Source organism: Scyliorhinus canicula, chromosome 15, assembly GCF_902713615.1.
Source record: "Scyliorhinus canicula chromosome 15, sScyCan1.1, whole genome shotgun sequence".
Taxonomy (NCBI): domain Eukaryota; kingdom Metazoa; phylum Chordata; class Chondrichthyes; order Carcharhiniformes; family Scyliorhinidae; genus Scyliorhinus; species Scyliorhinus canicula.
This window is the reverse complement of record NC_052160.1, coordinates 137,689,073-137,711,792: the sequence shown is the minus strand read 5'-3', so window position 1 is coordinate 137,711,792 and position 22,720 is coordinate 137,689,073. Positions and strand designations below refer to the sequence as shown.

The following is a 22,720-nucleotide window of genomic DNA, read 5'->3' as shown; positions in this document are numbered from 1 at the left end:
ATTCAACGGCTTCGTTGGGCCCAAAAAGGCCGTTGAATCCTGCGAGAGGCCCCTCGTGAGATTTGCGACGCTGGAAACAACGGAATCTCACGAGACGTCGCGATCTGGATCTCGCTCTCGCTGCGCGTGACCCAGATCGGTATATTTAAATTAGCCATTAGGCAATCGCCGGAGTCTCCCAGCACTTGGGATGTAACGGTCACTCCTGGGAGATCTTCGTCAGGACGCCATTTAGAGCTGGTTTCCAGAAACATGGATCAGGCAAAACAGACCCAAACAGGGTGGTGGGGGTGGGGGGGGGGGGGGGGGGGGGGGGAGGGGAGGGGGGGGTGGGTGGCTGCTCCCAGCCATTAGAGACCCCTGGGTGGTTGGGGGCAGGGCAGGGTGATACCCTGGAACTCCCTGTGCCAGCCTGTCACCTTGACCCTCCCACCCTGGCACCTTGGCAGTGCCATCTTGCCGCTGCCTGGGTGCCAGGCTGGCAGTACCATCGTGTCCAGGTAGCAGATTGACACTGATGGCGATCAGGCCCAGTGGAGCCTTACCAGGTGGAGGAGGGGTGACAGGGTGTTCCCAATGACCTCCCCAAGGTTGGGGTCAGAAGGGTGAAAAGGAGGGGGGGGGGGAGGGCTGAAAGTGTGCAAGGGGGGGGGGGCAGAAGGATTGGGTCAGTATTTCAAAATGCGAGGTGCATTTCCTGCCGGTGAGCAGAAGCAGGAAATCGCTCAAAGTGCAGCCTCAGGGGGGAGTCACTCCCCTCGGCCAAAAGAACAGCAAAGTGCCGTTCAATATTGGGGTGTTTTTCAGCTCTGCAGCCACCCAGAAACACCCTGCTAAACGCGTGCCAACCAGACATAAATATTGTCTGCTTGAATTGCCCTGAGGTTTCTCATCAACCCTCTTGGGATGAAGCTCAAATCTAGTTGGATTTGTAGCTTCGGATGAGCTGTGGGGTTAGTGGAGTGTCCATCTTAACTCTGCAATCAAGGGGCAGCACGGTGGCGCAGTGGGTTAGCCCTGTGGCCTCAGGGCGCTGAGGACCCAGGTTCGATCCCGGCTCCGGGTCACTGTCCGTGTGGAGTTTACACATTCTCCCCGTGTTTGCGTGGGTTTCGCCCCCACAACTCAAAGATGTGCAGGGTAGGTGGATTGGCCTCGCTAAATTGCCCCTTAATTGGAAAAAAATGAAAAAGGAAGTTTAACTCTGCAATCCTGGACAGAATTGGACTTCCCAGTCTGTTGGGCGACAGGACTTACACTCTGCAAATTTATGTTACTGCATGTGTGTCCTGATTGTAGCTGCCTCATCTTAACCAATTGACTGCTGTTTCTACAATCCTTTGGTCAGATAGTTCTGTTCCTCCATCTCACTGCTGCTATTGGGGGGTCTATAGAAAACTCCCAATAAAGTGACTGCTCCTCTCTTGTTTCTGACTTCCACCCATACTGACTCAGAAGACAAACCTTCCTCCACTACCACATTTTCTGCAGTGTGGTGCACTCCCGAATTCACAGTGCCACTCCCCCTCCTCTTTTACCTCCCTCTCTATTCTTCTTAAAACATCTAAACCACAAAACATCGAACAACTATTCTAGCCGCTGTGAAATCCATGTCTCCGTAATGGCCACATCATAGTTCCAAGTACTGATCCATGCTCTGAGTTCATCTCCCTTATTCCTGACACTTCTTACATTGAAACAGACACACTTTAACCCATTCCACTGAGTGCAACTTTGCCCTATCAACTGTCTATCCTTCCTCACAGACTTGCTGCATACTATTTCAGCCCATTCAACAGCTACCCTATCCTCTGATCCATAGCTCTGGTTCCCATCCCCCTGCCAAACTAGTTTAAACCCTCCCGAAGAGCTCGAGCAAACCTCCCACCCAGGATATTGGTGCCCCCTCCAGTTTAGGTGCAATCCGTCCTTCATGTTCTGGTCCCACCTTCCCCAGAAGATCTCCCAATGATCCACATATCTGAAGCCTTCCCTCCTGCACCAGCCCTGTAGCCATGTGTTCAGCTGCACTCGTTCTCTGTTCCTTGCCTCACTTGCACGTGGCACCGGTAGCAATCCTGAGATCAGTACTCTGCTTGTCCTGCTCTTTAGCTTCCAACCTAACTCCCTTTTTAGATCCTCATCCCTTTTCTTAGCTGTGTCGTTGGTGCCTATGTGTACTACGACTTCTGGTTGCTCCCCCTCTCCCTTCAGAATCCTGCAGACTCAATCCGAGACATCCCTGACCCTGGCACCCGGGAGGCAACATACCTTCCGGGAGTCTCGTTCGCGACCACAGAATCTCCTACCCGTTTCCCTAACCATTGAGGCTCCTATCACTATTGCTTTTCTATTCTTCCCCTTCCCTTCTGGGCCACAGACCCAGGCTCAGTGCCGGAGACCTGGCTGCTTGGGCCTTCCCCCGGTAGGTCCCCAACAGCATCCAAAACGGTATACTTGTTTTGAAGGGGAACGGCCACGAAGGATCCCTGCACTGTCTGCCTGTTCCTTTTCCTTCCCCTGAGTGTAACCCAGCTACTCTTGTCCTGCACCTTGGGTGTGGCTACCTCCCTGTAACTCTTCTCTATCACCCCCTCTGCCTCCCGGATGATCCGAAGTTCATCCAGCTCTAGCTCCAGTTCCCTAACGCGGTCTCTGAGGAGCTGGAGTTGGGTGCACATCCGGCTGGTGTAATCACCATCCACATCCTACAGGAGGAGCTGGTAACTGCCCTAGCTTCCATCCCCTCTGATTTGAATTCCCAAAGAGCTTTAAAAGGAAAAAAAAGATTAAACACCCGTTAGGCCCTTAAAATATATATATATATACTGCTAAATGGTGCTATGTCTTTTCGTCCGACGTCATTTCGTCCAACGACACTTCGTCCACGTCTTTTGGTCCAACGTCTTTTTGTCCGCCCGTCTTTTGGTCCAACGTCACTTCGTCCAATTATCCAATTACAAATAGTTTAATTTAGTTTTTCAATGTTACTGCTCAAGGATCCTCTCCACCTATTTCGCCTCTTGAGGTTGAATTCTGCATTTGTGCTGCTTGATCTCCAGACATTATTAAGATAAGCTGCAGGATATTCACCCATGTATGCTCCAGCGTGATGAGAGCCATTGTATCTGATGGAATATTTGATCATTTCAGACCTGTAATGTCAGAACCCACTGCCAACCAGAGGTTTTAATCACTCGACGAAAATCGAGTTTAAATCTGCTTCTTTCAGAACTGCACTCATTGTCTAAATCCAATTAGACTCCCACTTATATCTGTGTCTGTCGGAATTGTAGAATATCAAATCATCTTGTCCTCTCCCCATTATTCTCTCTCGGGTACAGTTCTCTAACTTTTAGGGAATTTCGGGAATTTACAATTTACATCAATTTTAAGTAATTTCGGGAATTTTAAGTAATTAGTAAACTTTTAGATTTTTTAACTGCATTTTTAGATTTTTTAACTTTTTAACTGCATTTTTCAACTTACATTTTACTTGCATTTTATCAATTACTTGCATTTTAGGAATTAAATTCACTTGCTGTATTGTACTTGCATTTTATCAATTAAATGGTTTTATACGGAGTTAATTTGTAATTGGATAATTGGACGAAGTGACGTTGGACCAAAAGACGGGCGGACAAAAAGACGTTGGACCAAAAGTCGTGGACGAAGTGTCGTTGGACGAAGTGACGTCGGACGAAAAGACGCGACACGCTGCTAAATATATATATATATATACTGCTAAATATATATATATATACTGCTAAATATATATATACTGCTAAATATATATATATATACTGCTAAATATATATATATATACTGCTAAATATATATATACTGCTAAATATATATATATACTGCTAAATATATATATATACTGCTAAATATATATATATATACTGCTAAATATATATATATATACTGCTAAATATATATATATACTGCTAAATATATATATATATACTGCTAAATATATATATATATATACTGCTAAATATATATATATACTGCTAAATATATATATATGTATATACTGCTAAATATATATATACTGCTAAATATATATATATATACTGCTAAATATATATATATATACTGCTAAATATATATATACTGCTAAATATATATATATATACTGCTAAATATATATATATATACTGCTAAATATATATATATACTGCTAAATATATATATACTGCTAAATATATATATATATACTGCTAAATATATATATATACTGCTAAATATATATATACTGCTAAATATATATGTATACTGCTAAATATAATTATATATATACTGCTAAATATATATATATACTGCTAAATATATATATATATATACTGCTAAATATATATATATATATACTGCTAAATATATATATATATATACTGCTAAATATATATATACTGCTAAATATATATATATACTGCTAAATATATATATATACTGCTAAATATATATATATACTGCTAAATATATATATATATACTGCTAAATATATATATACTGCTAAATATATATATATACTGCTAAATATATATATATACTGCTAAATATATATATATACTGCTAAATATATATATACTGCTAAATATATATATATACTGCTAAATATATATATATGTATACTGCTAAATATATATATATATACTGCTAAATATATATATATATATACTGCTAAATATATATATATACTGCTAAATATATATATATATATACTGCTAAATATATATATATATATATATATTGCTAAAAATGGGCGGACTGCCCGACAGCTGCCCAACACCGAACCAGGCTCCGGAAACAACAACAGCAAACCCAGCTCTGCCGACCCTGCAAGTTCCTCCTTACTAACATCTGGGGGCTTGTGCCAATGTTGGGAGAGCTCTTTCACAGCCTAGCTAAACAACAGCCTAATATAGTCATACTCACAGAATCATATCTTACAGCCCATGTCACAGACTGCACAATTACCATTTCTGGGAATGTCCTGTCTATTCGGCAGGACAGACCCAGCAGAGGTGGTGGTACAGTGGTATGCAGTCGGGAGGGAGTTGCCCTGGGAGTCCTCAACATCGACTCTGGACCCCGTGACGTCCCCATGGCTTATTCACCACTTGTCTGGGTGAGCGCAGCTCCAACAACACTCAATAAGCTCAACATCATCCAGGACAAAGCAGCCCCGCTTGATTGCTCCCCCTTCCACAAACATTCAAACCCTCGACCACCGCGAACAGTGGCAGCCGTGTGTACCATCTACAAGATGCACCTCAGTAACTCACCAAGGTTCCTTAGATCGCACCTTCCAAATCCACGACCACTACCATCCAGAAGGACAAGAGCAGCAGATACCTGGGAACCACCCCCCCCCCCCCCCCCGACCTGGAGGTTCCCCTCCAAGTTACTCACCATCCTGACTAGGAAATAGATCGCTGTTCCTTCACTGTCGTTGGAACTCCCTCCCGAACAGCACAGTGGGTGTACCTACACCCAGACTGCAGCGGTTCAAGAAGGCAGCTCACCACCACTTTCTGAAGGGCAGCTAGGGATGGGCCATAAATGCTGGCATAACCAGCGGCACCCACATCCCCGAACTGAATTTTAAAAATAGAAACGTCGTGCCATTTTTCTCAGACATAAACATGAGCTGTTACTCCAAATATAGAATTGGAAAATCTTACTTGATATCAAAGTGAGGAACAGCAACGCAGTAATAATCATGCTCCCAATGGTTTCCACAGTTTTCAGTGCCTCTGTATCGGTCAGAAGATCTGCGATGAATCATTTACTTCCTCCTTGATCCAGCAATATCTGCCCAACACATACAGGATAAGAGAAGCTGACCAATCATACTGCTTCACAACATTATTTGTGTCGATGCCACTTGTTGCAATTTGAGGAAATGATCTCTTGTTGGCTGACCATTGCCAAATTCCGACATTAAGTAAAGATATTGGGCGGGATGCTCCGCCGGTGAGATGCTCCGTTTTGCTGGTAGCCTGGGGGTTTCCTGACAGCGTGGGCTGCCCCACAATGGGAAACCCGATTGACTGGCCAGCGTAATGGAACATCCCGCCGGCGTGATGGGGCAGAAATGCGGTTCAGCGGGATGGAGCATCCTGCTGTTTCTATGTGAAAATATCTTTTCAATTTCAATTTCTGGTTGTTTTGCTTCTTGCTGTAATGTGTATCAATATAATAAATTATCCTCTTGGTGCTTTATGCAGGAAATTAATCCAAATGCCTCCTACTTGGGTCATGAATAACAATTCAATTTGAGCTCTGGAATCCCACTGGTGTCTTCCACAGTGAAGACTGTCTTCCCTGATAGGCTCCTTCTCCAATCAACTCTGGCCAGCTCCTCCCTCATGTCTTTGTAGATACCCTTATTTAATTGTAATACCGTTACCTCTGATTCCAGCTACTCCCTCTCAAACTGCAGGGTAAATTCTATCATATTGTGGTCACTGCTCTTTAAGGGTTCCTTCATCATAAGTTCCCTCATCAAATTTGCCTCATTACACATCACCAAATCCAGAATTGTCTGTTCCCTAGTTGGCTTTGTCACAAGCTGCTTCAAATAACCATCTCTTAGACATTCCACAAATTCCTTTTCTTGGGATCCACTACCAACCTGATTTTCCCAGTCCACCTGTATATTGAAGTCCCCCAAGATTATTGTGATATTGCCTTTTTTACATGTCTTTTCTGTCTCCTGATTTGTATTCTGCCCCACACCCTGACTACTGCTTGGGGGCCTGTACATAACTCCCATCAGGGTCTTTTTTACCTTTGTGATTCCTCAACTCTACCCACAGAGATTCTACGCCTTCTGAGGCTATATCGCTCCCTGGCATCGATTTAACTTCATTCCATACTCACAATGCAACCTTAACCTTGTATATGTAGATCCCAGCCTTGATCTCCTTGCAGCTACATCTCTGTGACGCCTACAACATTGTGTTGGCCAATTTCAATGTGGTGTCTTGCCTTCCTGGCATCTCCTGCCACTCGGGATTGCACCACGGGTGGTCACCATTGGCAGGACCGGAATATCCCATCGTCAGGAATGGGTGGAATATTTAAGCCAAGGATTCTAAATGTACCAAAAACAGAACTATCTAACCAAAGGGTTGTAGAAACAACAGTCAATTGGTTCAGGTGAAGCATGTACAATCAGGACACACATGCAGTGATATAAATTTGCAGAGTGTAAGCCCTGTCCCCCAACAGCCTGTGAAGTCCAATTCTTCCGAGGATTGCAGAGTTAAATTGGGCACTTCACTAACCCCACAGCTCATCCGAAGCTACAAATCCAACTAGATTTGAGCTTAATCCCAAGAGGGTTGATGAGAAACCTCAGGGCAATTCAAGCAGACAATGTTTATGTCTGGTTGGCACGCGTTTAGCAGGGTGTTTCTGGGTGGCTGCAGAGCTGAAAAACACCCCAATATTGAACGGCACTTTGCTGTTCTTTTGGCCGAGGGGAGTGACTCCCCCCTGAGGCCGCACTTTGAGCGATTTCCTGCTTCTACTCACCGCCAGGAAATGCACCTCGCATTTTGAAATACTGACCCAATCCTTCTCTCCCCCCCCCCCCCCCTGCACACTTTCAGTCCTCCCGCCCTGTTTTTGACCCCTCTGACCCCAACTTTGAGGAGGTCATTGGGAACACCCTGTCACCCCTCCTCCACCTGTAAAGGCTCCACTGGGCCTGATCGCCATCAGTGTCAATCTGCTACCTGGACACGATGGTACTGCCAGCCTGGCACCCAGGCAGCAGCAAGATGGCATTGCCAAGGTGCCAGGGTGGCAGGGCTAAGGTGCCAGGCTGCCATCGGGAGTCCCACGGTATCACCTTGCCCTGTGCCCGACCACCCAGGGGTCTCTAATGGCTGGGAGCAACCCCCCCCCCGCCCCCCACCCCACCCTGAGTCTGTGATCCCTGATCCACGTTTGTGGAAACCAGCTCCAAATGGCATCCTGACGAAGATCTCCAAGGAGCGCCCGTTACATCCCGAGTGCTGGGAGAATCCAGCGAACACCGAATGGTTCATTTAAATATACCGATCTGGGTCACGCGCAGCGAGAGCGAGATCCAGATCGCGACGTCTTGTGAGATTCCGTTGGTTCTCGTGAGGCATTACAAGCGTCGCAAATCTCACGAGAGGCCTCTCACAGGATTCAACAAGGTCGTTGAATCACAGAATCCCTACAGTACAGAAGGAGGCCACTCGGCCCATTGAGTCTGCACCGGTTCTTGGAAACAGCACCCTACTTAAGGCCACGCCTCCACCCGATCCCCATAACCCAGTAACCTCACCTAACCGTTTGGACTCTAAGGGGCAATTTAGCACGGCCAATCCACCTAACCTGCACATCTTTGGACTGTGGGAGGAAACCGGAGCACCCGGAGGAAACCCACGCAGACACGGGGAGGACATGCAGACTCCACACAGACCGCCACTCGAGGCCGGAATTGAAGCCGGGCCCCTGGAGGTGTGAGGCAGCAGTGCTAACCACTGTGTGACCGTGCCATCCCGAATCACTCCCCCAAGCTTAAAGAAGGAAGGCTGTTTACTGATAATTGCAATATAAAATTAATGTGAGGATGATAGAATAAGTGCACCAAATGTAAGCTCCCATTTCTCTTGCTTTACAAGGAAAGCAATGTTAAAAAAAAGTCCAAATTCTATTTTTTCCCCTCTGCAAGCAAGGTGTGTCATTCCCAACGAAGGCATTGATATCATTAAATATGTATTCTGGGTTCATATAAAAGTTTCTGAAATCATATTTGACTTATTAGGACACAAACATAAGACTATAGGAACCAAGAGCAAGGGTCGGCAATTCAACCCCTCCACCATTCAATACTTTTTCTTATTCGCTCTTTGGATGTGGGCGTCGCTGGGCTGGGCCATCATTTGTTACCCATCCCTAATTGCCCTTGAACTGAGGGGCGAAGCATTGTTGTGTGGGTCCGGAGTCACATGTAGGCCAGACCAGGTAAGGACGGCAGATTCCCTTCCCCGAAGGACCTTAGTGAACCAGATGGGTTTTTATGACAATCGGCAATGGCTTCATGGTCATCATTATACTTTTCATTCCAGATGAATTCAAATTTCACCATTTGCCGTGGTGGGAACCCAGGATCCCAGACCTCTAGGTCTCTGGATTACTAGTCTTGTGACAATACCACTATACCATCACCTCCCCTAAAAACCTGGGCTGATCTCGTCCAGGCCCCATCTCCACCATCCTGCCCATTGCCATAATCCTTCATTCCACCACTAATTAAAAACCTATCTATCTCCTCCTCAAATTTGGATCGTGTTCCGGCATCCACTGCCCCTTAATATCAAAAACATCAAGAAATGTTATCATCCAGTTGTTTTTATTATAATGAAAGCAGTTCACATAGTTTCTCAAGACTTTACAAAGATTTTCAGATTGTCATAAAGAATAAAAATACTGCAAAACGGTAAAGTAACTTATAAAAGCAAGGTGAAAATATTCTGGACATTCGTGTAGGTATTAGTCAACCTTCTAGCCGGTCTTCGAATGCAGCTCTCTCTGACCCCATTGATGTTCTCTGGCTGATGTTTCCACAGAACCCCTCATTTGCTGGCCTGCAGAACTGAATAACAAATAAATTTAATCAATCGTAATAAAGAAAACAGAGGAATTGACCTTCTTTCTGTAAGTGAAATACTTCAAGCGATACATGGCGAAAAAATAGGTGAGAGTGTGGATGGAGACATCCTGATGTAAGTGCTGAGGTTTGTTTGCAATAACCTATTTTGCATCTGGTGCCCACAGCTCTGGGGCACATCATGGGTTCCAGGTTATACAATGCACCATACTGTGCCTGGTCCAGGGGCACTGTTGATGCTCCCTTACCCATGTTCAAGGCCACTATTGGACACAGGTATGCATTTTAAATAAAAATTTAATTAAACAGTGCTTTGCATTGAGTGTCTACACAACTTTTCCCATTTTGCACTCCCGCGTAAAAATGAAAATCTCCTGACGAACTGACATTTTTATCCTTTCTGTCGACGAGCATAAAATTCAGCCCAAAGGTCATTGTTATCACACTCGAATGGCTCCCTTGTTACATTTTCACGAAGAGAACTTCATTTCTTGTGGATTATGTGTTGTTTTTCTTGGCTACTTTCCAAGTGCCTGAGTTTTTAGGCTGAAGTTAAATATCTGTAAATATTAGAGCAAAAAGATTTCATATTTTATACCTGGCCCTTTTGCAAAATGTTCATAGAATGTGACTGAAGCGGAGCAAACAGCCAGAGCCGCAAAGAGCAGCCAACGGAATATAGTCCATATCTTCAGCAGAACCTCTCTGATTAAACAAGGAATTATAATTAATACAGTACAAAATAAATTAACGCACAGTTTATGCAAAATGACCATCAGTAACATCCCAACAATTCTGGAAAATTATATTGAACACATTGACAGTTTTTACAGGCTATGGGGTGATTTTCAAAGTGTAGTCATGCCTCGGAGTTTTGGGCTTTGTACACAGGGGAAAATATCTCTAACAGGAATTGCGCAGGGACGAGCTGTGTTCTGGTGAGACTGCATCTCTCTGTTGAGGATGCATTAGAGCAGTGTTCTAAGGCTTCTTCAGTAACACCTTTCAAACCTGTGACCATCACCAGTTGGAAAGACAAGGACAACAGGTAAAGCAGCACCACCTCAACTTCACCTTTTCAACTACCACACTAACTTGACCTGTAAGTGGATCATGATTCCTTCACCTTTTCTGCGTCAAAACCCTCTCTACCGAACTACACAGGTGGGTGTATTGACATCACATGGACAGCAGGGGTTAAAGGTGGTGGCTTACCAACATTTTATCAAGGTCAATTAGGGATGGGCAATGAATGAGGGTTTGTCAGCAGCATCAACATCCCGTGAATGAATAAACGCTGGGCTGGGGTGTCGGATGTTCCGTAAGGGAACGTATCAGCAGAAAGTGTTAATGTCACTCTCTCATATTATCGCACCGAATGATTACTGCCAAGGTCTGAAAAACGTCGCCCCCTGGCTTCGATATGTTTGTATTAAATGGGAAGACAATCAATGGCAGAATTATGAGGAAATATATGGCATCAATATGGTGGTTGCGTGGATTATAGTAATTTAATAACATTGCATTGCTCATCATGACCTGTGAGGAAAGCAGGATTATCTAACAACCGTGGCTTCAATGAGGGTGGCACAAAATTGATATTTAGAAGTTGCAAATTAAAATCTTACCTTGAGGTATCGTTGGAAATACTTGATCTTCCTATTGTTGGAAGTAAAGATAAATGAATAATTTGATGAATAATTGCCAACCACCACCATTATTACCTTCAACGTACTGTACTTATGGAAAGTGAACCTGGGTGTTTTGAGCTCAGGAAAAAATAGATTCTGAGGGGCCTTCACAAAGAGCTTATAGTGTTGGGAGGACAATAATCTGTGAGGTATTCGCACAAACTCTCTATTTATTTTTAACATTTATATTTTCTTGTAGTATTCGTGAAAGTTTTGGACACTATACCCAGAGAGCTGATAGAAGCTGGAACTTGTTAAATGTGGAACTAGGGACAGTACCTCCAATCCAGTGATGGCTTTCAGATCTTGCTGGGGTGCAGGGTGGGCAGTCCAGGCCACGGGTGGTTCATGTGAGGCCGGGTCAGCTGGTGTAAGGATCATATGGAGAGGCGGATAGAGTGGATGGTGAAGCCAGTATCTAGTCTGGAGCCACATCGTGCCAACGTGGCACCTAGCCAAGTTGTCCAGTGTGTTTTTTCAAAAATTTCACTCAGTTAAAATTGGTGCCTTGAGCATCCTAAAAATGTCTGGTTTGTGGACGGACACTGTTGTTTTTTTGGTCAGCGGATCTGAGACGTTCTACCTGTACCACAAGGTGTAATTGTGACAAATTTCATAGATGCTCTTCGGGGGAAATTGAGCTAAACTTAGCGAGGGGGAAAGTAAGAGAAGGATGTGCTGAAAGGTTGAGATGAAGTAGGGTGGCCGCAATGTGTAAATAAAGAACTCAGCATTGACCAATTGTTATTGTTTTGTAAGTTATATTCAACACTGATTGAATGATAATAATTTTATACTGACCCTTACCTTCAGCAGTTGTCAGATGTTTTACCTGGATGATCTTTATGTTCTTTACTGTCACTGCTCCACACCAGTACTCTCCTTCATCAGCTTTATTAATGTTGCCCAGGGTAACAGTAAAATTATGAGAATTATTAATAGTGATTGAAACACTCCCATTTTGCAGATTGTTTACAGCCCCATCAGAGCTGGCAATAATGGTGCATTTATTTATAGAGGTTACTTTACACAGGAATTTCTTATAGTATTTCTCCTCCTCCGTGTACAGACATGGTACAGTGGTGACATTTCCCACAACACCACTGATCTCTGATACAATTGGCTCCCATGTACCTGTTGATAAATGAGAAACACAATCAATAAAAGTTCCAAATGCTGAAAAACTGAGCATCTTTTCATTGCTCAAAATATAATGAACCAGCCAAATGTTGAAAATGTCAAAATTATTTTCTGTTTTTAATGTACGGACTGGATTATAGTGTAAAATGCACTGTAATCATTGAAAGCTCCTGCGTTCAATTCCTGCTCGTTCTAAACCTTTAATTTAATATTTCATAGGTGTGTGGGTCTACATTTAGTGAACCATTTCTATTTCTGTAGCTGCAGTGAAATTGCTCAGAACGTTCGGGTGAATTTTCAAAGTCGATGAAGGGACCCCAACTCCAAGCCTGTTGGACACAAACTGAGCATCGCTTTGGATAAACACTAAAAATATACAAACAATGTGAGTTTGTTACTTGTAGGTCAAAAGGAGTTTCAGTTTTCATCGCCAGAATCATTGGGCCTGAGTTTAACCCTATGTAGTTGGATGGGTTTGAATGAGCTAAGATGTTGCACACTGAGTTCAAAGTGGACTATGTAGGGCTCCTCTACGTTCATGATTGGAGTATTGCAGTTAAAGTCGAATGGGGGAAAAAAAGAAGTTTAAGAATTGAGCTGGCAATTTGTGAATAGCCATTTTATGCTATTGCCCAGAACCAACTGTATCCACCTCTGGGCCGATGTTCCTTAGTGTTTGAATTACATCCAACACCAGGCCTGTTACACAGGGAAGGGACGGAGTATAGTTCTGGTTGCACATTAAGCAGTTTGAGTTTTAGTTTGCATTGCTAGAACCATTGGGTCTGATTTTAACCTTTTGTAAGTGGATGGATTTGAATGATTTCAGATTTTAGCCACTGGGTTGAAACCCTACCAGAAAGTGTTGACATTATTCTTTGCGCTCAAAAATGACCAGCGCTCATTTGACAACAAGCGTTTTAATTTGGAATGTGTTTTTTATGCGGACAACAATGTTTTGTAATGAAATGTAATCAAAGGAGCTAGAAGGCAAAAGGTGCGCAAAGGCATCAACAATGCTCAAAGGCATCAATCACGCTCAAAGGCATCAACCACGCTCAAAGGCATCAACCACGCTCAAAGGCATCAACCACACTCAAAGGCATCAACCATGCTCAAAGGCATCAACCACGCTCAAAGGCATCAACCACGCTCAAAGGCATCAAATATGCTCAGAATCGAAATCAAAAAACACAAGGAAATTAATTACTGAAATAATATCTGAATTTATGTATTTTTTCATTTAGTCGAAAAAAACCCATCCCATAATGTATGCTTGAGAGCATCACCAGATTCCCATTGGTTCTTAATTTATTTATGTCATCTTCGGAAGAAAGCATGCAGGGTGCAGGATGATACGTATGCGTCTTGGTGCCCCTGGTTCTTCCCTTCCACTCCACTCCCTCCTCCACCATCTCCAGTCTCTGGCCTGCACCCACCACAACCGGTTTCGGGCCAGCTTTTGCTGCCTCTCCAGATGCTGCCAAACCTCGAGCCCGGGATGCCACTGTTGACTCTCTTCACCCCTGACCTCCCCAACCCGAGCACACACCACATTTGTGCAGCCATTGTTGCTCCACGTTGCCTGGATATCTTCAGCAGAGCGTGGAGGGGCGGAGAGGCAGAGAGACAAGTGGGGGTGGGATGGGTGGAGGGGAAGGAGGGAACGAGGGGGAAAGGCTCAGTGGAGGTGGAGAGAGGAGAGGGGGGTAGAGAGGGAGAAGGAGGGGACAGGGCAAGGGGGAGGAGGAGTTGGGTAAGAGAGGGAGGAGTGATGAAAACTGTTGCAATCTGTGAGGTGGGATTTTTGAGAAGAGGTAGGGTAAAATTACATGTGGGGAAAGAAAGCTGCTACAATCTGGGGTAATGGGGGCACTGCTGTATTAGTCATACATTTGGCAGAAAAACATAAAACTATCTTATAAAAACATATGTTGAAACAGCATCTACTTTTTCTCAAGCTAGCTCCTCTTTCAGGTGATTGAAGCAATGGTAATTCAGAAACTGGGAGAATAAACTCTCTGATCAGTTTTGGTTTCAGATTGTTGGAGAGACGGTGTGTGTTTGTTTCCACTGACGTTTAGATTGAAGTATACAATGATCCTGAGTGGTCATGACAAAGTGGGCGTGGAAAGGATGTTTCCTCTTGTGGGTGAGTCCAGAGTTAGGGGGCAACTGTTTTAGAATAAGGGGGACATCGTTTTCGGACAGCGATGAGGAGAATTCTGCTTCTCGCAGAGGGTTGTGCAACTTTGGAACTCTTTGCCTCAGCAGCCAGGGGAATACGGGGTACACTTAATATTTTTAAGGTGGAGGTAGATTGTTTCTTGTTAGGGAAGGGTATCAGTGGTTATTGGGAGTAGATGGGAATGTGGAATTCAAAATACAAACAGAGCAGCAATGGTCTTATTGAATGGCAGAGTAGGTTCGAGGGGCCGAATGGCCAACTTTCCTGCCTATTTCATATGCTCGCATAATGCTTCAACTAAATAATTTTTCAACTAATGCTTCAACTAAGTAATCAGCAATGTTTGAGCAATGCAGTTTATTGGCAATTGATGATAATGATGCCTGTTGATCACTATTTACAATGGCAAATGATATCTGAATGCTTTTGAGCACAATTGATATCAAATAACAAAGAACAAAGAAAAGTACAGCACAGGAATAAGCCCTTCAGCCCTCCAAGCCTGTGCCGACCATGCTGCCCATCTAAACTAAAATCTTCTACATTTCCGGGCTCCGTATCCCTCTATTCCCATCCTATTCTTGTATTGTCAAGATGCCCCTTAAACATCACTATCGTCCCTGCTTCCACCACCTCCTCCGGCAGCGAGTTCCAGGCACCCACTACCCTCTGTGTAAAAAACTTGCCTCGTACATTTCCTCTAAACCTTGCCACTCGCACCTTAAACCTATATACCCTAGTAATTGACCCCTCTACCCTGGGAAAAAGTCTCTGACCGTCCACTCTGTCTATGCCCCTCATAATTTTATAGACCTTTTGTAAACTTGTAGACTTATTTTGTAAATAAGTGCAAATGAATGCTGTTGAATGCAAATTATGCTAAACGTAATTCCAATAAAACAACCTCCAACTAGTTTTAACCAATTGACGCCATTGTGTTGCAGAAGGCAACTATTGATTTGGCAACTATTAGAGATTTCTACTGTGGTTACACACAGCGACTCACTCCTTCCAAACTTGCTCCCCCTTTCACCGAGAAGGACAAGGGAAGCAGGTGTATGGCAACACCACCACTTGCGTGCTCCTCTTCAAGTCACTCAGCAGCCTGACCTGGAATTACATCGCCGTTCCTTCGATGTCGCTGGATCAAAATCCTGAACTCCCTGCCTTAACAACAATCTGATAGTACCTGCACCACGTGGACTGCAGAGTTTCAAGAAGGCAGCTCACCACAACCTTCTCAGGGATACGTAGGGAGGGGCAATAAATACTGGCCTAGCCAGCAACGCTCACATACTTTAAAATAATTTTTTAAAAAGAGGCATTGGTGGAATTTGATGTTAGGTTTGTCGATGTGTGAGGGGGAAGTATGTTTAGAGATGGAAATGGGTAGAAATGGGAGGATGGGGGGTCTTTACTTGCACATAAGGAGCTGTGATAATCCTTTCGTAGTCTGAGCTCACACAGCAGCAATGTTACTGCAGCCCAACCACATTATCAACGCTAGAATCAATCTTCTGAAATATTCTTACCTGTGAAAACCTTCAGCAATACAATATCTAAAACATTGAATGTGTGTTTATCTCCTGGTCCACACCAGTATGTTCCAGTATCTTTCTCTTCAAGGTGTTGTATGGTTACTGAAATCTTGCCATTGGTATCAGTAATCGATGTTCCTCGATAATCGTTTCTGACTTTCTGCCCATCAATGCTCGATATATGATCGCACCCACTTCCCCAAGTTGCCTTGCACCACCAGATGACATTGTTTCTTTTGTACCTTTCTGCCTGTGGACATCCCACTGTGATGGTTTCTCCCACTGCAGCTTTCACCACTATCGAAGCCGTCTGTGTCTGTGAAGCTGTTGGGGGAAACATTAAGTTTAGGAAAGCTGGAAATATCCCAACAATCAATTTTAGACAATCCTTTCACAAGGGGACACACACAAATCCTGAGTGGGACTGGAATCAAGAACCTTAAAGCAGAGAAGGAGGCCATTCGGCCTGTCCAGCTAGTATTATATCAATGGAGGTATCTCTACAGTGCTGGAGGAGGCCATTTGGTCCATCAAGTCTGCATCAACCCACTGAAAGAGCATCCTACCTAGGCCCATTCCCCCGCCCTCTCCCCACAACCCAATCTACACATCTTCGGACACTAAGGGCAGTCTAGCATGGCCAATCCACTTAACCAGCACATCCTTGGGCTGAGGGGGGAACTGGAGCACCCTGAGGAAACCCACGCGGACACGGGGAGAATGTACAAACTCCACACAGGCAGTCAGCCAAGGTCGGAATCGAACCCTGGTTCCTGGCGCTGAGAAGCAGCAGTGCTAACCACTGTGCCACCGTGCTGCCCTCTTAGAAAATTAATTGTCACAAGTAGGCTTACATTAACACTGCAATGAAGTTAGTGTGAAAATCCCCTAGTCGCCTGTTCGGGTACACGGAGGGAGAATTCAGAATGTCCATTTCACCTAGCAAGCACGTGTTTTGGGACTTGTGGCAGGAAACCGGAGCACCCGGACGACTCCCACGCAGATACGGGGGGATTGTGCAGACGCCACACAGACAGTGACTCAAGCCGGGAATCGAACCTGGGACCCTGGAGCTGTGAAGCAACAGTGCTAACCACTGTGCTACCGTGCTTGAGATACTTAAGATTTTCTGACAGTAAACCCCACCGATTTCCCTTTAAAATACTACCCCCGAAATGACACATCGGTGATAATTTTTCAAGAGCACATTGACAGTGGCAAATCAGTTCCTATTGGACTGTTGCAGGCAGCACGTCCCGCCTTTTCTGATGTATGCTGGGAAGCACTCACTATCAGGGGAGAAAAAGCCCCTGCAATGATCTGCGTGTAAATTAAATGAAATTCTTCCTCGTTAAAATCAAAGTGTACAATACTGGGGATGCTGGAAATCTGAAATAAAATCAGAAAACGCTGTATAAACTCAGCAGGCCTGGCAGCTTCTGTAGACGGAACATTAAGATCCGAAACAGTAACTCTGGGCGCGGATAAATGGCCTCATCGCACCAGATTAAGTGTTGGGACGAGGCCGTTTAATCTCGCGAGAGGCCTTTCGTGAGATTGCCTCGTCAGATCTATCAGGATCCCTCGAGTCGTCGCGATCTGGATCTCGCCCTAGCTGGGTGAGATCCACATTAACATATTTAAATGAGCCATTAGGGGCCTGAGAACTAGCGGCCTCCACAGCGGGGCCTTGTCATGGTGCTGTTTACTACTGGTCCACTCAAACGTGGACCAAACGCAATGGCATCTGGGGGCTCTCCCAGGTCATTGGAGACCCCACAGTGGTCGAACTCTTGCCAGGGTGGTACCCAGGTATTCCGCTGGCATCCAGACACCTTGGCGTTGCCAGACTGCACATTGGCACCATTATCCTGGCACATTGGAAGTGCCAGACTGACAGGGGCACTGCCAGGGTGCCAGGCTGACAGTGCCAATGTGCCCAGGTGCAAGGTTGCCTAGGCCAGGGATTGGGCCCGGGTGTGCCTTGTTATTAAGAGGACTGGTGAGGGGGGGTGGGGGCTCGTGGACCCCCTAAGAGGTTTAGTTCTGGAGGTGGGGTGGTGGGGGGTTCCGGAGACGACGGCTGGAGATGCTGAGGGGGGGCCGAAATATTGGGGCGCCATTTAAAAATGGCACCCCAATCTCTCCCAGCACAGTTGAGGTGAGCTCCCCACTGCAGGAAATGATGTAAGCGCTGTTTCGGCGGGGTGTTCCCTGCACCATTAGATAGCAGGGCCGCTCTCGGTGTTGCAGGTGCCAAGTAACACCCTGCTCTACGAGCCCAAATCGGGACTCTGATCTTTCGTTAATGTGCACCCTCTGTCTCGCTCCACAGATGCTGCCAAACCTGTTGAGTTTATCCAGCATTTTCTGCAATTTGTCCGAGTTAAAGTCAAAAAACAAAATACTGATAAAACCGAAATAAGAACAAGAAATGCTGGAAGAATTCAATGGGGCTGGCGAGACCTGTGCAGAGAGAGACAGGGTTAACAATCCAGGTCAGTGACCTTTCATCAAATTAGGCTCACAAACTCAGCAGTGAATTCAATTACTTAAGATCGGAACTATTGCTCCCCTATCTTCAGATGGCAGCTGTTGGTAATGTTCCTGCCATTGCCATCTAAAGCTCCTCTTACTCCCTCTTTAATTCCGTTGCTTGTTCTGCTACCAACTTCCTATTTCCCCACGTCGTCTTCGCTTTTGTCCTTAATTTCTCCTTCCTTCACAAACCTGCTCTTGATGTTCCTTCCTGTCCTTCCCCTGCCCCGACCATTGTATTTACTTAAAACCTGTTGCAGGTCTTCAACCTGAAATGTTAGCTCTCTCTTCCCTTCCACAGATGCTCCCTACACCTGAAATGTACGCCTTCAAAATGTAAAGCCGGTCTATTCAGCACACTCCAAGTCCAGGTCTCATGTAAGTCAGGATGGAGATGTCGCCAGACATCCACCAGGTTGAGGGACCCGACCTGGTCCCTCAACTTCTCCATCACTGGCATGTGGCGCAGGGTTCCAAAGCAGTCCCTGGCCTTGAGGGGGCAGCTGAAATCTCCCACCCCCAAGAACAGTGTATTCGCCCAGGTCGATGGAACCGAGATGAGTGGACACTCGCTCACTTTGCTGCTGGTCAGCCAGGGGAGAGAAGACATTCACAAAGTGCAGCAATCGGCCTGGTATGTGCTCCTTGACTCCCAAGATCTCTGGCCGAAATAGCGGGGCGAAATAGCGGGGCGAACAAGAGAGCCACCCTGCTAGAATTGGAGGCCAGGTAACTCATGTAGAACCCCCCACGTGGCTTTGTTTCCTGGATCGATGTGGAATTCCTGCTGGAAGCACACTGCTTGCTTTACCTCCTAAGGACCTACCAGTTCTGGAATCTGTGTAGTGCCTCTCTGCTGGACCTGATGGTTTCTCCAGCACGTTCTGCCTTTTCATTAATGTGAAAGTCAGTCTGTGAATTCCATTGTACTTTGGGGACATTTGTGTGGTTGGTAACCACGAGACACTGGGCTATGCATCTAGAAAATGAAGCGCCCATTAGTCCTCTGTCATTGTCATGGGGACATTGGGAATCTGAAGGTTCGTTTTACTGAGCAAGGTGACACATATGACTTGAGAACTGAGACATGGAAACCAGCAGAGGTGGACCCAGTAAAAGGTGCCGGGAATATGTGAAGCCAATCAGTGTGAGATTTGTGGACTTTTGTGGCTCTCCTACTCCAAACCAGGAGTAATCTGTATTTCATTATCCAATTGATTGGTAGAACCATTATAATGACTTGAGTCGACAAAGAAAGCTTCTCCTTTTTGTGATGTAGCTTCAAAGGCAACACTGTTGGGAAAGTGCTGGTTACAGAACGGTATGTTTTAAAGAAGTCTCGATAATCTTCCGTTGGTTAACTATAAGTCTTTATTAACTACTAGGACTATTTACACATTTACAGTAAAGGGTTTAGGCTAGGATCTGACTCTAGGCTTAGGTCTGTATATGTTGCTGCTCAATTCTGCACTGACCCTCGGACCTGGGTCATCACTGTGCCACTTGGCTAGGATCGAGCGTAGGATCAAGCCCGAAATTGGGTGCAATGCCTTCTCTTGTCATCGAATCTAATAACCATTGCTTATTGTCACAAGTAGGCTTCAATGAAGTTACTGTGAAAAGCCCCTAGTCGCCACATTCAAGCGCCTGTCCGGGGAGGCCGGTACGGGAATTGAACCCGGGCTGCTGGCCTTGTTCTGCCTGACAAGCCAGCTGTTTAGCCCACTGTGCTAAACCAGTCTCAGGAGTATGCCCCTTCCGTGGGGACCATGAATTGGGTTCAATTCGAATTGGTTTTCAGAGCAAGCAAGGAGATGGATTAGGGGCGCGCCCCTTTCACACTGCACTTTGGCTTTGTGACTCTGAGAAAGGAATGACATTTAAAAGAAAAATCGCTATGGGGGCGGTACTGGATTCACTTCCACCTCAATCCTGTGTGTACCAGACCCTTATACTGCAAGAACCACACTGAAAAGTATGAGCTGAGCATCCGACATAAACGTGAGCTGTTAATCCAAATGTAGAATAAGGAAATCTTACCTGATACCAAAGTGAGGAACAGCAACGTAGTGAACGCCATGGTCCCAGTGACGATATCCACAGTTTTCAGCACAAATGTCTCTATCGGTCAAAACATCCGAACTGAATCATTGACTTCCTCATAGAATTAGAAATATTTCCTACATATGCACAGGATAAGGGAAATTGACCAATCATGCAGTTTCACAATTTGTTTGTGTATCCATGAACAGTTGCAATTAAGGAAATTGCCAGTTTCACTGACCCACTGTTATGATCCAAGACCAGATCCCGACAATGGCTAGGATAGTGGATTAAAACCCCAATATTTTAGTGTTTGAAAGACTATTGGGAAAGAATGATTCACTCCAGGAGTGATTGCATGAAGAAATAGGGCTTAGTTATTTTTAAAACAAAACTTTATGATGGCTACAATATTACACTTTGTTAACTTCACACCCAATCACGCGCACATGTTTTGGGGTTGCGAAAAATTGGGAAGGTTCTGGGCGGGAGTGTTGGTGGCCTTAGCCAGGACAGTGGAGGAGGGAGTGGGACCTGGACCCTTTGGTGGCGATATTTAGGGTTTCAGAGAAGCCGGAGCTCATGGAGAGGAGGAAGGCCGATGTCGTGACCTTCGCCTCTCTGATTGCACGGCGGCAAATTTTACTAGAGTGGCGGTCGGCATCGCCACCGGGGGTAGCGGCTTGGTTGGGTGACCTGTATGACTTCCTGCGATTAGAGAAGACAAAGTATGAGTTAAGGGGCTCTTCAGAGGGGTTTGAGGGAAGGTGGGGATGTTTGTGATTGTGTTTGAGGGGCTGATCATTGCGGGGGAGGGTTGGGGGGCTGAAAAAGAGGAAACTCTGTACAGAATGTATAGTTGATTTTCGGGAAGCATGCTTTCCAAGGTGTTTGTTCGCTGTAACATGTTTTGATACATGTTTGTAATAAAATACGTTTAAAAAAAACCTTCACACCCGAAGATAACAGCTTACAGTTTCACCTTAGACACCTGTACTCAATTTTGCATTACAAAACAAGAAAAGAAACATACAGCTCTCAATCTATCTTCCAGTGGGAGAATTGTGGACCCAGCATCAGGCAGATCAGAATGCAACTCTTCTCCCTGAGGTTTTCTCCAAAACTGCCTCTCTCCACAGCTTCTCAAAGTGTCTCTCGACAGTCAGTGATTGGTTCTTGTGTGATGCTACTGAGAGAGCTGAGCAGAAGTGATTAGACCTTGAAAGGGTAAGGGACAGTCTCTCTCTCGCTCTCTGCTAAAGTAAAGAGCTGCTTTATTGTTCTAAAACCAGTGAGTGGCTGGCACATCTTTACTATAAAATCAAAAGGATCTTGAATCTACAGAGAAAGTAGACGATCTTGCCAGAGAAAACCATCTCAAGCCTAGAAAGAAGAAGTACCAAAATTAAAGTTTGAACTGCTGAAAGAGCTTAACTGGAAGCCATCCCAATGCATCAAAGATCCTTTATCCTTTTACTTTTATTGATGTTTTCTTTACCTCCCAAACACCTCCCCCCCTCCGTGGTGTTTGTGTGTGTGTAGAGAGTGGGGGTAGTTCGAAGAGGGGGGGGGGTTGGAAAAGGGGTATTCCATAGTCAGTTACAGTTTTGTCAGTTTTATTGTATTACTCAGTTGGCTGGGCAGCTGGTGACATAATATCCTCTCATGTATATCATGAGATGCAGACAGGCAGTGATTGACACACAGGATAACCAATGAACACACAGGACACAGAACAACCAATCACCAGACAGGACACCACCACGATAAAGCCCACAGGACATTAAGGCTCTCTCTCTCTCACAGGACACGGCTGAGGAGATAGTCACAGTGCATAAGCCAGTGAACATCATCACCATGTAGTTAAGAGCTTGTCTGGCCAAGCCAGTAGGAGGTTATCAGTTAGGTTAATCGAGTGTCA

General features: G+C 45.0%; 2 protein-coding genes across 6 annotated transcripts in view; both read right to left on the bottom strand.

Annotated features, from left to right (window-relative positions):
* Nucleotides 1–5,782, bottom strand: part of LOC119978319 (polymeric immunoglobulin receptor-like) — a 49,578-nt gene extending 43,796 nt beyond the window's left edge. For all 3 annotated transcript variants that reach the window (XM_038819861.1, XM_038819862.1, XM_038819860.1), the window contains exon 1: nt 5,691–5,782. In XM_038819861.1, coding sequence (XP_038675789.1) covers nt 5,691–5,730 — 40 coding nt within the window. In that variant the 5' untranslated portion in view covers nt 5,731–5,782. The remainder of the gene's footprint in view (nt 1–5,690) is intronic.
* Nucleotides 5,783–9,386: 3,604 nt separating this feature from the next.
* Nucleotides 9,387–20,925, bottom strand: LOC119978318 (polymeric immunoglobulin receptor-like). Of its 3 annotated transcripts, none has more exons than XR_005463420.1 (6): nt 20,797–20,925; nt 16,213–16,542; nt 12,160–12,486; nt 11,290–11,320; nt 10,049–10,221; nt 9,387–9,646 (listed from the first exon to the last, which is right to left on the bottom strand). XR_005463420.1 is itself a non-coding variant. In XM_038819858.1 (6 exons), exons 1-6 carry the CDS (start codon nt 20,834–20,836, stop codon nt 9,627–9,629), a joined length of 855 nt encoding a protein of 284 aa, XP_038675786.1. In that variant the 5' UTR covers nt 20,837–20,925; the 3' UTR covers nt 9,387–9,626. The 3 variants fall into 3 exon arrangements, 2 of the variants coding, with proteins under 2 accessions (XP_038675786.1, XP_038675787.1); XM_038819858.1 differs by lacking the exon at nt 10,049–10,221 and adding an exon at nt 10,260–10,366; XM_038819859.1 differs by lacking the exon at nt 10,049–10,221.
* Between the last annotated feature and the right edge of the window lie 1,795 nt (nt 20,926–22,720).